The following is a 12,895-nucleotide window of genomic DNA, read 5'->3' as shown; positions in this document are numbered from 1 at the left end:
TGCCTGCTCGAATTTTCTCAACTCAGCAGGACTTTGACTTTTCTGCTTCCGCAAATGTCTGCTCATTCCAGCCACGCTTTCTCTCAAACCCTGGCAAGCTGCAGGCTGTGAACTAATTAGGCACTGCCTCCTGGATTTTGTTTTTAAGTTTGGATTTTATTCTGTGTGTGTGTGTGTGTGTGTGTGTGTGTGTGTGTGTGTGTGTGTGTGTGTGTGAGCTTTGAATGCACACAAGAATGCAGTGCCCAAGGAGGCCAGAAGGAGGGCATCAGATCCTCTGGAGCTCCCTGATGAGGAGTGCTAGGATCTGAACTCCAGTCCTCTGGAAGGGCAGTGTGTGCTCTAAGGCACTGAGCCAGCCGTGTCTCCGAACCCAACGGGTTAGCGTTTGGGATTGAAGGTCTTTCCTGTACGTTACGAAGGCCATATGGCTGTCTCTTCATGTTTCCTTGTCAGCACTGACGTTGAGGAGGCCGATGTCACTGCATTTGGTTCTTGCTTCTGTAAGGTAATTGATCTTTTTCTCTGGAAGTTCTTAGTGTTCCTTTTTATCTGGTTTCCTTGAATTTTAAAAAGCAGTGTCTATACCTCAAACAGGCTCTTCCTTTGTGTCCTGTTGGCATTCAGTGTAGTTTCCCTGTATAATAAGACACTTGTCAGAAGATCGGGCAAACTTTTGCCCATTATTTGTTTAATACTTTGTTCTTTCCATCATCTCTTTTCTTTTTATAGTGTCTGGTATCTGGGTGTTACCCCGTCTCATTGCTTCCATGTTTTTCAATTTAATATATACATATATGTTAAGATTGTCATACAATTGTCTCTTTAAGGCAAGCATTGTTTTTGAGAAGTCTAATGTAACTTTAAGATACATACACACACATACATATAGATATGTGCATTATATATGTACATATATGTGCACGCATGTTTATATAATTGTGTGTGTGTGTGTGTGTGTGTGTGTGTGTGTGTGTGTGTGTGTAATTTGCTTTTTTTTAGATAAGGTCTCATTAACCCAGGCTAGCCTTAAATTCCCTTTGTAACCAAGGGTGACTAAGAACTTCTGACTCTCCTGCCTCACTTCTCAAGTGCATGCAAGTGACCCGGCGTAAACGGTGATTTGATTTCAGAGTTTCTTCCCTTTTTTTCCTGGGAGTGCAGCCTGGTTTTCTCCCGAGTCACTGATTTCTCCTGCTGTCTCCACCCACATTGCTCTTTATCTGCTGCTCCCTTTATGTCGAGATTGTCTTTACCTTTAATCATTTTCAGCATTTCTCTTGAAAGATTAAAGATGCCGCCTTTGTAATAAAGCTCAGCCATTTTACATTAGAGTGTGGGAAAACTGGAGTTAGTTTATTGCTGTGTAGTGCTCTGTAAAGAATAAATGAGTTTATTTTTGAAATGAAATATGCTGTACTCTGAAAAATCACTTCTTTGTTTTCCTGACTTTGAAGCTTGTGCCATTTCTCCCCGTGACACTTTCAGTGTCGTAGGAAGGCTGGAGAAATGAAGCCTCTTGGCCTTTCCTGAATGCTATTTCAAAATGTTAGTACTTTTATTATTTTTATCTTTATGTTTATCATTGTGCTGACTAGCTTTTGTCACCTTGATACAGGCCAGGGTCATCTGGGAGGAGGGAATATCAGTTGAGGATCGCCTCTATCAGATTGGCCTGTGGACAAGTCTGTAGTATGATTACTGGGTGATGGTGGAGGACTCAGCCCGTTCTAGGTGGGCCACCTGGGCTGTTGGCCCCGGGTTCTATAAGAAAGCAGGTGGAGTGTGCCCTGGGGAGCAAGGCAATAAGCGGCCCCCCTCCATGGCCTCTGCATCAGCTCCTGCCTCCAGGTTCCTGTCCTGTTTGAGTTCCTGCCCTGACTTCCCTCAGTGATGGACTGTGAGCAGAAAGTGTGAGCCAAGCCAACCCTGTCCTCCTCCAGTTGCTTTTGGACAAGGTCCTTCTCACAGTAGGAAGCCCACTAGGGCGGATGTGCTTGTCCCTGTTGGCTGATTTGGGCAGGGTTTTGTTTTGTTTTGTTGTATTTTTTTTTAATTAGGACTTTAGAGGAGTAGATTGGCATGTAAGGGGTGGTGGTGTGTATCTGCATGGTATCTACACATGTGGGCGGGGGCCTGAGGAAGATCTCTTTGTCCTGCTGTATCTCTACCTTATTCCCTTGAGACAGAGTCTCCAGCTGAGCCTGGAGCTAGGCTGGCAGCCAGCTCGCCCCACCATCCTGGACCTGTCCCCCACGGTGTTCGGGTTATTATACTCACTGGGGTTACAGGTGTTAATGGCCACACGTGGCTTTAGATTTAGTATTAGGGTTTTTAACTCAGTTTGTTTGTTTTTAATCTTTTGTTTGGATGGGAGGGGAGGACAGGGGAGGAAGGGTGAGGGAGAGGGGGAGAGAGGAAGAGAGGCCTCCAATGAGGTTTCCTGGTGTCTGTGTTGTGTAGGGTGTGGAGAGAGGGTTTCCTGCAATCCATCAGGTTGTGAAAGCTCATGCAGAGCAGAGTGGCAGGTCCCCCAGACCACGACAAGTGTCTCAGTCACGCCCCTCACCACAGGCCTGTCTTCAGGCCTCTGCCTTGACTCCCTCGGGAGAAATCGGGTTGGAGGGAAGACATTACCTGGTCAATCCACCAGGCCTGGGGTCCTGGGGGAGAGGCTGAGGAGTGGACCTGAGGTTGTCAGTACCCGCCTGTGGTCCTCATCTGTCCCCAGCAGGGCATGGCAGCTTCCCAGACCGCCCCAGTGGGCTCCCAAATGAGCTCACCAAGTCCTTCAGAAAGGGCCAGGGGATGATCCCTAATGGGGATGACCGTGCCAAGGAGTGGCCGAGGGCCAGACAGAGCGCCTTACCTGCCTTGCTGTCCTGTGGCTCTGCAGATTCCATGCCAGTCACCTTCATTCCGGCCATGCTGTGTCCTAAACCACTGCCCACCTCCCTACAAGTTTCTCAGTCGTTTTCTTTAGGTTGTTAGAACGTACTGCTTAGGCAGAGGGAGCCCATGACCTGTCTCTCCTTCAAACAGCAGCTACTGCTCTTTTAGTGAAAGGAACATCGCACATTTCAGAGGGGCAGGCAAAGAGAACTCTGCTGTTGGCCCCTGAAAGGGCTCGTTACATCGACGCGTGGTGTGTGCGTCCTGACTGCCCCTCTCCGCTGCTCTGTCCCTCAAGAGGGCGTTGGTCACTTTTCCTGCCCGTGACCAGTGCGTAACAAAAAGCAGTCTGACGTCGGGGAAGGCCGGGCCGTGGTGGCAGAAGCTTGCTGTGTGACCTGTCGTCAGGAAGAGAGACTGGACAAGCTGGGCCCTGTGTCTGTCGGCCAGGCTCAGATCCCAGAGGTCCCAGGACGTTGCTGAACAGTGCCACCCGCTGGAGACAAGTGTTCAAGCAAAGGAGGATGGGGGACACTTCACATGCAAGCCACACCCCAGTTAACGTACACACCCTTTCCTTACAACTGGAGCGCTGGCTGACAGAGTTGTTTGGGGTTATGTAACATGTCATGTCTAGAGAAACTTGGTTCAGCCACTTCTGTACTGTTGGTTAACTGGATTGTTTCCAGAGTCAAGTGTGTGGCTCTCCAACAAACCTCGGGTTAAATTCTGACAAGCGAAATTTCGGGTCAAGGGCTTTGTAAACCCCCGTGCATGGCTTCTCTTCAGAAAGGCTGTGGAATTTCATTCTTACACCATGAACATGCTGTTGTGTGATAGGCTTTCCTTGGAGAGACATAACAGATACACACACACACACACACACACACACACACACCCCTATTACCCCCAAAAATGGAACCTGCAAGAGACCAAAGTAACAATATCTGTCTTGATAAAACAGCAAGATTTTTTGGGTTACTAGCAGGAGTAGAAATGGGGGGTTACTTCCAGGAGCAACACAAGGCAGCTGCGTCATCAAAAGCCCACCCCAACACAAGTGACAGCTCAGGGAAGCTGTGACCCGGGAGCTCTCTGCACAGACTCCTCACTGCAGCTGGGCTGTGCAGTCTCCTTCCCCAGAAATTTGCTCCTTTCTACCCTGCCGAAGAGGGGTCCCCAGAAACCCACCCCAACCCCGTTTCCTTCTCCCAGACTGGTGGCCTTTGGTTTGTCTCCCGAGGCTCATGAGCCTCTCCCCCCTCTGCAGAAAACGTCTCAGTTTGGAGGTAACTACCCACTCTTACTGGTTTTTCTGAAGCAGGTGGTTAGTTTGGTGATCCACCCTTTTCTCAGTTCTCCTGGGCTCCAGCACTGGACTCTCAGTCTCTGCTCTCCTGTGAAGCTGATGGAGGCCCTGGTCCAAGGGCCGGAAGGAGCTTGTCCTCGTCCTCATCTCGTCGTGGTTGGTAGAGAAGGAAATCAAGTAAAAGTCAAGGGTGTGGGTGCTGCCTGTTTGCCCCGTGCCGGGCAGTTCTATGTCAACCTGGCACCAGCTAAAGTCATCCCAGAGGAGGGAACCTCAGTTAAGAGAATGCCTTCGTAAATTCGGTCTGGAGGCAAGCCTGTAGGGCATTTTCTTAGTGATTCATGGGTGAGGACCCAGCCCATTGTGGGTGGGGCCACCCCTGTGCTGGTGGCCCTGGGTTCTATAAGAAAGCAGGCCGAGCAAACCATGAGGAGCAGGCCAGTGGGCAGCACCCTCTGTGGCCTCTGCATCAGGTTGCTTCTGCCCTCTTTGTTTTTGGTGACAAACTGTTACATTGAACTGGGAGTGAAATAAACCATTTCCTCTTCAAATTGCTTTGATCATGGTGTTTCATCACAGCAATAGAAACCCTAACTAAGATACCCACATTGTAAAAGAAAACGTGTTCATTATAGAAATATAATAGTTAGTTTTTTTTATAATTCTGTAATCTAGTCTTTGATTAAAAGTAACTATCCTGAGCATTCTGACTCTGCATTACTAACTTTGTGTTATGCAGTGAAATACCCCGGGAAACTAATTTCATAGAGAGAAAGGGGCTCTTTGAATGACAGTTTTGGAGATTCAGACTCGGGTCAGGTGGCCCCATGGATTCTGACCTGCTGAAGGCTGGAGTGTGTATCACTGAGCAGGAACAGAGAGGATGCTCAGAGCCTCTAGTCCTTTCTCAGCCACCCCCCCCCATGACCTAAGGGCCTCTCTTTAGGCTCCACCTCTTACAGGCTCCATTACCCCCATCAGCACCACTGTAGGGACCAATCCTCTACCACACAGGACCTTAGGGACATTGAACACCCAGACTGCAGCTCACCGTGTGTCTTTTTGTAGACATTGCTGGATCTGACTGATCACGTGGGCGTTTTCAGCCTGCTGTTTTCCTTCCTAGCTCTCTTGTGTGCAGTTCTTTAGGATTCCTTTTGCTCTGGGGCTGGGGAGATGGCTTAGTTGGTAAAGTGCTCACTGGAGAGCGTGAGGACCCATGTCAACAGCCCGGTGTGGTGGCGTGCTCCAACACCAGTGCTGGGTGGCGTGCTCCAACACCAGTGCTGGGTGGGGGCGGGGGCAGGAGGATTGCGGGGCTTGCTGGCCGGCCAGTCCCACCAAGTCAGTGAGCTGTAGGTTCAGTGGGAGACCCTGTTTGAAAGAACCACGAGGAGAGGGGTTGAGGATGACACCTGTCATTGACTGTGCTTTTTGTGAATTGAAGAAATGTCCTTAACTTCTTGAAGCTTGTCTACTGAATGAGGAACAATCCCTGTTCTGCAGCTTCAGTGAGCTAATCTGTAGGATGTTCTTAGCAGAGCTCCTAGCCCAGGGTGAGCACCCAGCCCAGGTCCATCTCCCAGCCCAGGGCCAGCTCCCAGACCAGGGCGAGCTCCCAGCCCAGGGTGAGCTCCCAGCCCAGGGTGAGCACTCAGGTCAAGGTCAACACTTAGCTCAGGATCAGCACCCAGCCCAGGGCCAGCTCCCAGCCCAGGGCCAGCATCTAGCACAGGGCAAGCACCCAGTGTGTCTTAGGGCTTCTATGGCTGTGAAGAGATACCATGACCACAGCAGCTCTTATAAAGGAAAACATTTAATTGGGGCTGGCTTACAGTTTCAGAGGGTTAGTCCATTATCATCACAGCGGGAAGCAAGGCAGTATGCTGGCAGACATGGTGCTAGAGAAGGAGCTGAGAGGTCTATATCTTGACTCAAAGGCAACAGGAAGAGGACTGAGACACTGGGCAGTATCTTTAGCATGGGAGACTTCAAAGCCCGCCCCCACAGTGACATACTTCCTCCAACAAGGCCACACCCACTCCAACAAGGCCACACCTCCTAATAGTGCACTCCCATTGTGGGCCAGCTTCTTCCACCACCACACAGCACTTCAGCTTTTGTTATCTGTATTCTGGTTTTTTTTGTATGAGTGTTTTTGCCTGTGTGTATGTGTGTGTGTGCCACATGTGTGCCTGGTGCCTAGTGAGACCAGAAGAAGGCTTCGGCCCCTGTAACTAGAGTTACAGCTGGTTGTAAGATACAGTGTGAGTGCTGGGAATTGAATGTGGCTTTTCTGCAAGAAAAGCAAGTGGTCTTAGTAGCTGGGCCATCTCTCCAGCCTCTCGCCTGGTTTTTATTTCCACATTGTTATCAAGCCCAGTGGAAGCCCATTGCATTCTCTCCATTTAGAACAAGAGTTTTGCCTTCCTGCCCTTTTCCCAGGGAGAACAATCTAATGCTTTTCTCCTATCTTTCCAGCACGACTTCATCGGCTGGAAGGGCTGAGAACCATTGGTGTCACCACCAATGGCATCAACCTAGCCTGGCTGCTGCCCCAGCTCCAGAAGGCAGGGCTCAATGCTGTTAACATCAGCCTGGACACTCTGGTTCCTGCCAAGTTTGAGTTCATCGTCCGCAGAAAAGGTGACCACAGGCAGGCTGAAGTGTGGGTCTCCCCAGGGCCCTGCCACACTCTCTGTGTGTGTGGCGGGGTGGTCACTTCCTCCTGGTGTCTGAATTATGGATGTACTGTTGGTTGGGCTCGGTAAGGGATTAATACCTGGCCCAGGTTGTTTGCCTGCAGACACATGGGCCAGCTGGGGTGGACGTGGTTGCTCTGAGGTGTCGGGCCCAGGGTGTCACCCCTGCGCCCATCTAGACTTCAAACCTCTCTTCCTCACTGCTGCAGATGTCTCCCGTGTGGTGGCTTCTCTTGACCGTGGGTACTCTACCCTTTGATTTTGGGGGTGTGGGTGGTCCATGACTGAGGACTCTGGAGGTCAGAGGGGTGCCGGGAAGGCAGCTCTCCACACCAACACCAGCCATGCTCGTGTCCTCCTCCTTCCCTGCCCGGGTGTGCAGCCTCCTGCTTGCAGCCTTCCAGAAGCTGACAAAGCTCTGGCTGAAGCTCCTCCCTCTGGAGAGGGCCGCATCATCCCCGTTGACGAAATTCAAAGTGTAGTTATACAGTTTTAATGTGCTTCTCTATTTATATTTTATTTTTGTGTGTGGGTGTGTGCAGTGTGTGTTTATGTACTTGTGGGTGTGTGCAGTGTGTGTGTTTATGTACTTGTGGGTGTGTGCAGTGTGTGTTTATGTACTTGTGGGTGTGTGCAGGTGGAAGCAAATGGACAACCTCAGCTGTTATCCTCATAGTTGTCCATCATGAACTTTTTGAGACAGACTCTCTGCCAGGATCTGGAATACACTTCTTTAGACTAGTCTGGCTGGTCAGTGAGCCCTGGGACTTTACCTCTCCACCTTGCAGCTTCTGGTTTATCAGGATACTCAGGATTACAAGCCTGCCGCCATGTCTAGTCTTTTACACGTCCTAGGCTGGAACTCAGAGTCTCATGCTTGTGCACGACACAGTGCCCAGCCCTGAAGACTGCTGGAACAAAACCAAACCACACAGAACAGCCCTTGCTGATCTCGTGGTATCTACTGATGTGTGTGGGGAGGGAGAAAACTCGGAGCAGGAGAGGACCTCAGGGCTCGAGGGGGAGACGGTTCTGCTGGCCTGGTGGCAGGGAGGATTTGGGTCTAGGGGACTTCCTGTGAGGAAGCTGTAACCAGAGAGCAGAAGGCTGGGAGGTGGAAGTGGGAAGGATGCTTCCAGCTGGGCGCCATCTCCCTTGCCCTCTTCCCTAGCACAAGCACCTCCCCAGGGACACAGCCAACAGCAAGGTGACGTCCCAGCCCACCCCCCCCATTATGCTCTGGCATTCACCTGCCTCTGAAGGGAACGGTTGTTGAGGACACACCAGTGAGAGAGGGGCCTACATCATATAAAGTCGGGTATAAAGACTGCAGCAGGGCCTCAGTTTCCCCATCTAGACTGTGCAAAGACTCAGCTAGATCATAGGTCAGCTAACTATGGCCCACAGGCCACATCCAGCTCATGGTTTGTATTTGTACAGCCTTGGAGCCAGGAATGGGTTTTACAGATAACATTTGTAATCATTAATCATTGAGAACATGACCTGTGAACCCCAATTAAACAATAGTGTATCCCTGAGAAAATAGACATTCCTCCATTCTGTGTTATAAAAAACCACATGAAATTGGCAGGGTAGTCAGTAAAGTAGCTCTATTCCAAGGGGCCCAGTGCCCTCTGCTGACCTCCATGGGCACCAGGGACACATGTGATGTACAGACATACATGCATGCTACACACAAATGTGCATAAAACTAACTAAATAAAAAAAGCCAACTGAGGAATGACATCCCAGGATGTTTTGGCCTCCACTTGTACACCCTACAAATACATGAACATGCACACGTACCTAAGTATCTGCAAAAAAAGAAATGTAAATAAAAATAAAGCCATATTGCTATACTTTGAAATTAGTGAAAACACGCTTCGTGTCTTACACCCACATAGAATCTGGGCGCTGCCTCTTGGCTGTCGTCACCTAAGATGTTTGTTGTCTGGCCCGTGAGAGAAAACTCTTGCTGATCCTCAAGCCAGGTGGTCTTTCGGGTTTCTCTGTTCCACACAGGTCTGGTGGTTCCCTGGAGAAGGGGTGTCCCTGAATCCTTGCTTCTCCCTCTCTGCAGGCTTCCACAAAGTCATGGAGGGTGTCCACAAAGCCATTGAGCTGGGTTACAAGCCTGTGAAGGTGAGGTTCTGTCACCACTGCTGACTTCTGCCTTCCTTCCTGACCCCTCTGGGCCAGGGGACCATAGGTCCCTGACACCTGGCCCCTTGACAGCCCTCAGCCTGGCCAGTGGACACGTACCTCCCACTCCTTGCCAAGTCACATCTAGCCCCGACTTCTCCTCCCTCACTGGGTACAGAGAAAAGCAGTGCCCCCACGGAATACCCCAGCTGTGCAGTAATGGGTGGCGAGAGGTACAGACGGGGTCCTGAGCAGTGTGACACCCCAAAGGTTGTCCTCACGAAAGCATGCTGGAGACAGCTCTCACGGCCCAGTTGTCCTTGGTCAGGTGAACTGTGTGGTGATGCGAGGCCTGAATGAAGATGAGCTTCTGGACTTTGTGGCCCTGACAGAGCGTCTTCCCCTGGATGTGCGCTTCATTGAGTACATGCCATTTGACGGTGAGCGGCAAGGGTTTGGTGGGGGGTGGGGGGGTGGGGTGGGGGTGGGGTGCGTGGGCCTCGGGCTGCACCAGGACTGCCGATACCTGGGGTGGTGGGAGGATGGTGTGGGGTGCTCTGGGGTCACGTGTGGATGTGATCTGATCCTTGGGCAGGGTCCCCTTCATCTCTGGTTCAAAAGCTCCCCCTGCCACCTGCCACCAAATACAGGCAACAAGTGGAACTTCAGGAAGATGGTTAGCTACAAGGAGATGCTGGACACCGTCCGACAGCAGTGGCCAGAGCTGGAGAAGCTGCCGGAGGAGGACTCCAGCACCGCCAAGGTTAGGGAGCAGGAGGGCGGTGCTGGGGGTGGCCCTGCCTCCGTCCAGTGGCTGGGTGCTGCCGTAAATTCAGAGTGCGCCTGGGAACGGTGTGCCGCAGGCTGTGATGCTTATGAGGGCAGCCTAAACCTAGATGGTAAGACTAAGTCAGAGGTCGTACTCTGCAGGCAAGAGGGGCAACGTGGTCCTCTCCTCCATGGCCCTCTGCAGCCTGTCGTCCACAGACACCTGTATCCATAGCAACTCTTCTCCAAAGCAAGCCAGGCAAAGGCCGGGGCTCATGGGTCACCCACCACACTGTCAGAGCTGCAGAATGGGGTCTTGACATCAGCAAGGGGATCTTGGGAGCAAGGGACAGCCCACCCTGTCCCTTCAGCTGCCCTTCTCTCCCAGGCCTTTAAGATCCCAGGCTTCCAAGGTCAGATCAGCTTCATCACGTCCATGTCAGAGCATTTCTGTGGGACCTGCAACCGGCTGCGCATCACAGCTGATGGGAACCTCAAGGTGAGCATCCTGCCCCTCCCACTCACGACTTCTGTCCTGTTCGCTCACATCCACCTGAGCTCCTGATCAGAGGGGGAGATCAGTGCTCAGTGCAGGGGAACTTGGGGTGATCAGTGTGAGTCTGTGTTTTTCTTGGCGGTCACCCATTTCTTCAAACTTCATTGGGTCCTCAGAGCAGCTTCTGGTTTACCAGGAATCCTCTCCAGCCCTCAGCGCTGCCAGAGGGAGGCCGAAAGCACTGTTATCCCTGGGTCAACTGGTCAGCCTTCCACGCAGCCAGGACTCACTTCTGAAACCAGCACCCATTACTTGGCTGGTTGTCATGCTCCATGTTTGAGCTTGAGGCTGTGAAAGGCTCATTCCCTTCAGGCCATAAGAACTCATTGGCACACTCAAAAAGGTGGTAGGCAGACGAATAGTGGCCCTTTGTCCTGGGCACACAGTGCTGGCCGTGAGGATGGTGGGCCTTGAAGAATGGCTGCGATCTGGACTCATACTCCTGAAATCAGGGCTGGAGAGTCCACACTGTGAGAGCCGTGACTCAGAACATGTGACTCAGACTGTAGGTAGCAAGGTGAAGTTTCTGAGCAAGAGGGAGGCGTGATCCCCATCTTTGTTGGATTTGAACTTAAACTCATTAAGTGGATATTGAGCAATGATTAAGATATATAAATATGTGAGGGTAAAGGTGTGAGATCATGCTGTGGAGACAGCTCAGTGAATGTGTGGGGTGACGGTGTGGTTGTGCTGTGGAGATGGCTAAGCAAAAAGGTACTTGCTATACAATCATGGAGACCCAAGTTTGGATCTCCAGCTCCCATGTAAAGAGCCAAGCATGGCCACACTCTTTTAATCCCAGTGCCAGGGAAATGGAGCTCATTGGCCAGCTGGTCTAGCCAAGGTGCTGAAATCTAGGTCAATGAGAGACCGACCACATCTCAAATACTAAGGTGGAGGTTGGTTGAGGAAGATACCTGATGTTGACCTTTGGCCTCCATGCATGTGTACACACATACACACAGACACAGAGAGGCACGTACACACACATATGCATACACATATGTGCACACACACATACACACACACACACATACACACACACATACACACCTATATACTGGAAACATAGACATATATATGTATATATATATATATATATATGTATATATATATATATATATATATATATATATATATACAAAAGAAAAAAAATATGGGACAAAAGAATCAAGGAGCTTGGTGGTGTGTGTAGAGGAGGAGGGGGAATGTGGGGTGGCTGCTGGGCCTGGAATTTTAGGATTGCGGTTGGAGCTGCAGGTTTGGGGTCAGCCATTTGAATACAGAAAGAAGTATACACTGGGTTGTTGAAAATGGAGCCTTTTCCTGGTGCCAGAAATTCCTGGCAATGGAGGTGGCATCTGTCCATCAAGGTTTTATGGGAAATGTACGGAAGGTGTCTAAAGAGAGCGGGAAGGCAACCTAGAGTGAGAGGTGGGGTTCAAGGATCTAACTAGGGACATTGAGGCATTCTGCGGAGCAACAGCCAACAGCTGGCTCATGGAGGTGGGGGATGGAGGAAGTGATGTCACTGAGGGCCAGGGAGACCGCAGCCTTGAGGGGAGAGGGTTGGAGCTTCAGCTGTGGAGGGCAGCAGCTGCTGCCAGAGAGGAGGGAAGAGAGAAGAGAAGCCAGGGCTTCCCCCTCCTCTTTCCTGACCTCCAGGCAGAAGCCAGCCCAGAAGCCCACAGGAGAAGTCTGTGGAGGAATTAACCAGTGTCAGTGAAGGGCGGAGAGGGTTCTGGGCCCAGTGCTGTGGGAAGGGGGATGCCTATCACAGTGAAGAAGCTGGACCTTCTGTCTCCGTCTCCAGAGCCCGGCCCTCCCTGGCTCTTCGGATGTTCTTTGTGTCTGCACACACAGCTGACACACAGGGTCTGTGGCAGTGTGGTGTGTTGGTTTGTGCACTACCTTATCCATCCCCATCTTAGGACCAGCCTCTCACATAGTTAGGGGACATTGAGCTAAGACTGAGTGGTCACAGACGTCATCTCCAGCCTGGTGTGGTACTCACACCTGTCACCTCAGCACCGTCAAATGGAGGAGGGTTCCTGTCAGTTCCCAGCCGTCCTGAGCGACACACCCTGACCAAGAACCGAGTTTCTGTCTCACAAACAGACAAAAGCCCCAAAGCTGTCCTCTCCAACCACATTCAGCTGCTCAGCTACCGAGCAGGGACGGAGGACTAAAACGGGTGGTGGATGGTAGTGTCCACACGGGAGGAACCAGGAAAAGCTGATGGGAAGCGAGGTGTGTGTACCACCTCCAGGGCACTCGGCCCCCATTCATTGGGGTCCACTCTCATGGTGATAGAGGTGTCTCCATCAGATATCTCAGAAAGTAACAGCGGCTCTGGATTCTTATGTTCTCTCTTCATATCTGTTTAATTCTCAGTATACGCTGACCTCTCTGAAAGGAGTATGGCTAAGCCCCACACAGAAGTCTGATTTTGCCTTTGCTTGTCTAGCCTTTCTGGCCCCTCCATCCAGTCCCTTCGGCCCCTCATGGCCCTGGGTCCTGCCTCAA

General features: G+C 51.1%; 1 protein-coding gene across 2 annotated transcripts in view; it reads left to right on the top strand.

Moving 5' to 3' along the window:
• The window catches only part of Mocs1 (molybdenum cofactor synthesis 1), a 28,643-nt gene that overhangs the window by 11,666 nt on the left and 4,082 nt on the right, over positions 1–12,895 (top strand). For both annotated transcript variants that reach the window (XM_028882502.2, XM_028882503.2), the window contains exons 4-8: positions 6,683–6,847; positions 8,984–9,045; positions 9,374–9,485; positions 9,696–9,808; positions 10,202–10,312. In XM_028882502.2, coding sequence (XP_028738335.1) covers positions 6,683–6,847; positions 8,984–9,045; positions 9,374–9,485; positions 9,696–9,808; positions 10,202–10,312 — 563 coding nt within the window. The remainder of the gene's footprint in view (positions 1–6,682; positions 6,848–8,983; positions 9,046–9,373; positions 9,486–9,695; positions 9,809–10,201; positions 10,313–12,895) is intronic.

The sequence above is a fragment of the Peromyscus leucopus genome, chromosome 16_21 (assembly GCF_004664715.2).
Source record: "Peromyscus leucopus breed LL Stock chromosome 16_21, UCI_PerLeu_2.1, whole genome shotgun sequence".
In the NCBI taxonomy this organism is placed as follows: Eukaryota; Metazoa; Chordata; class Mammalia; order Rodentia; family Cricetidae; genus Peromyscus; species Peromyscus leucopus.
This window is presented reverse-complemented; position numbering and strand designations above follow the sequence as displayed.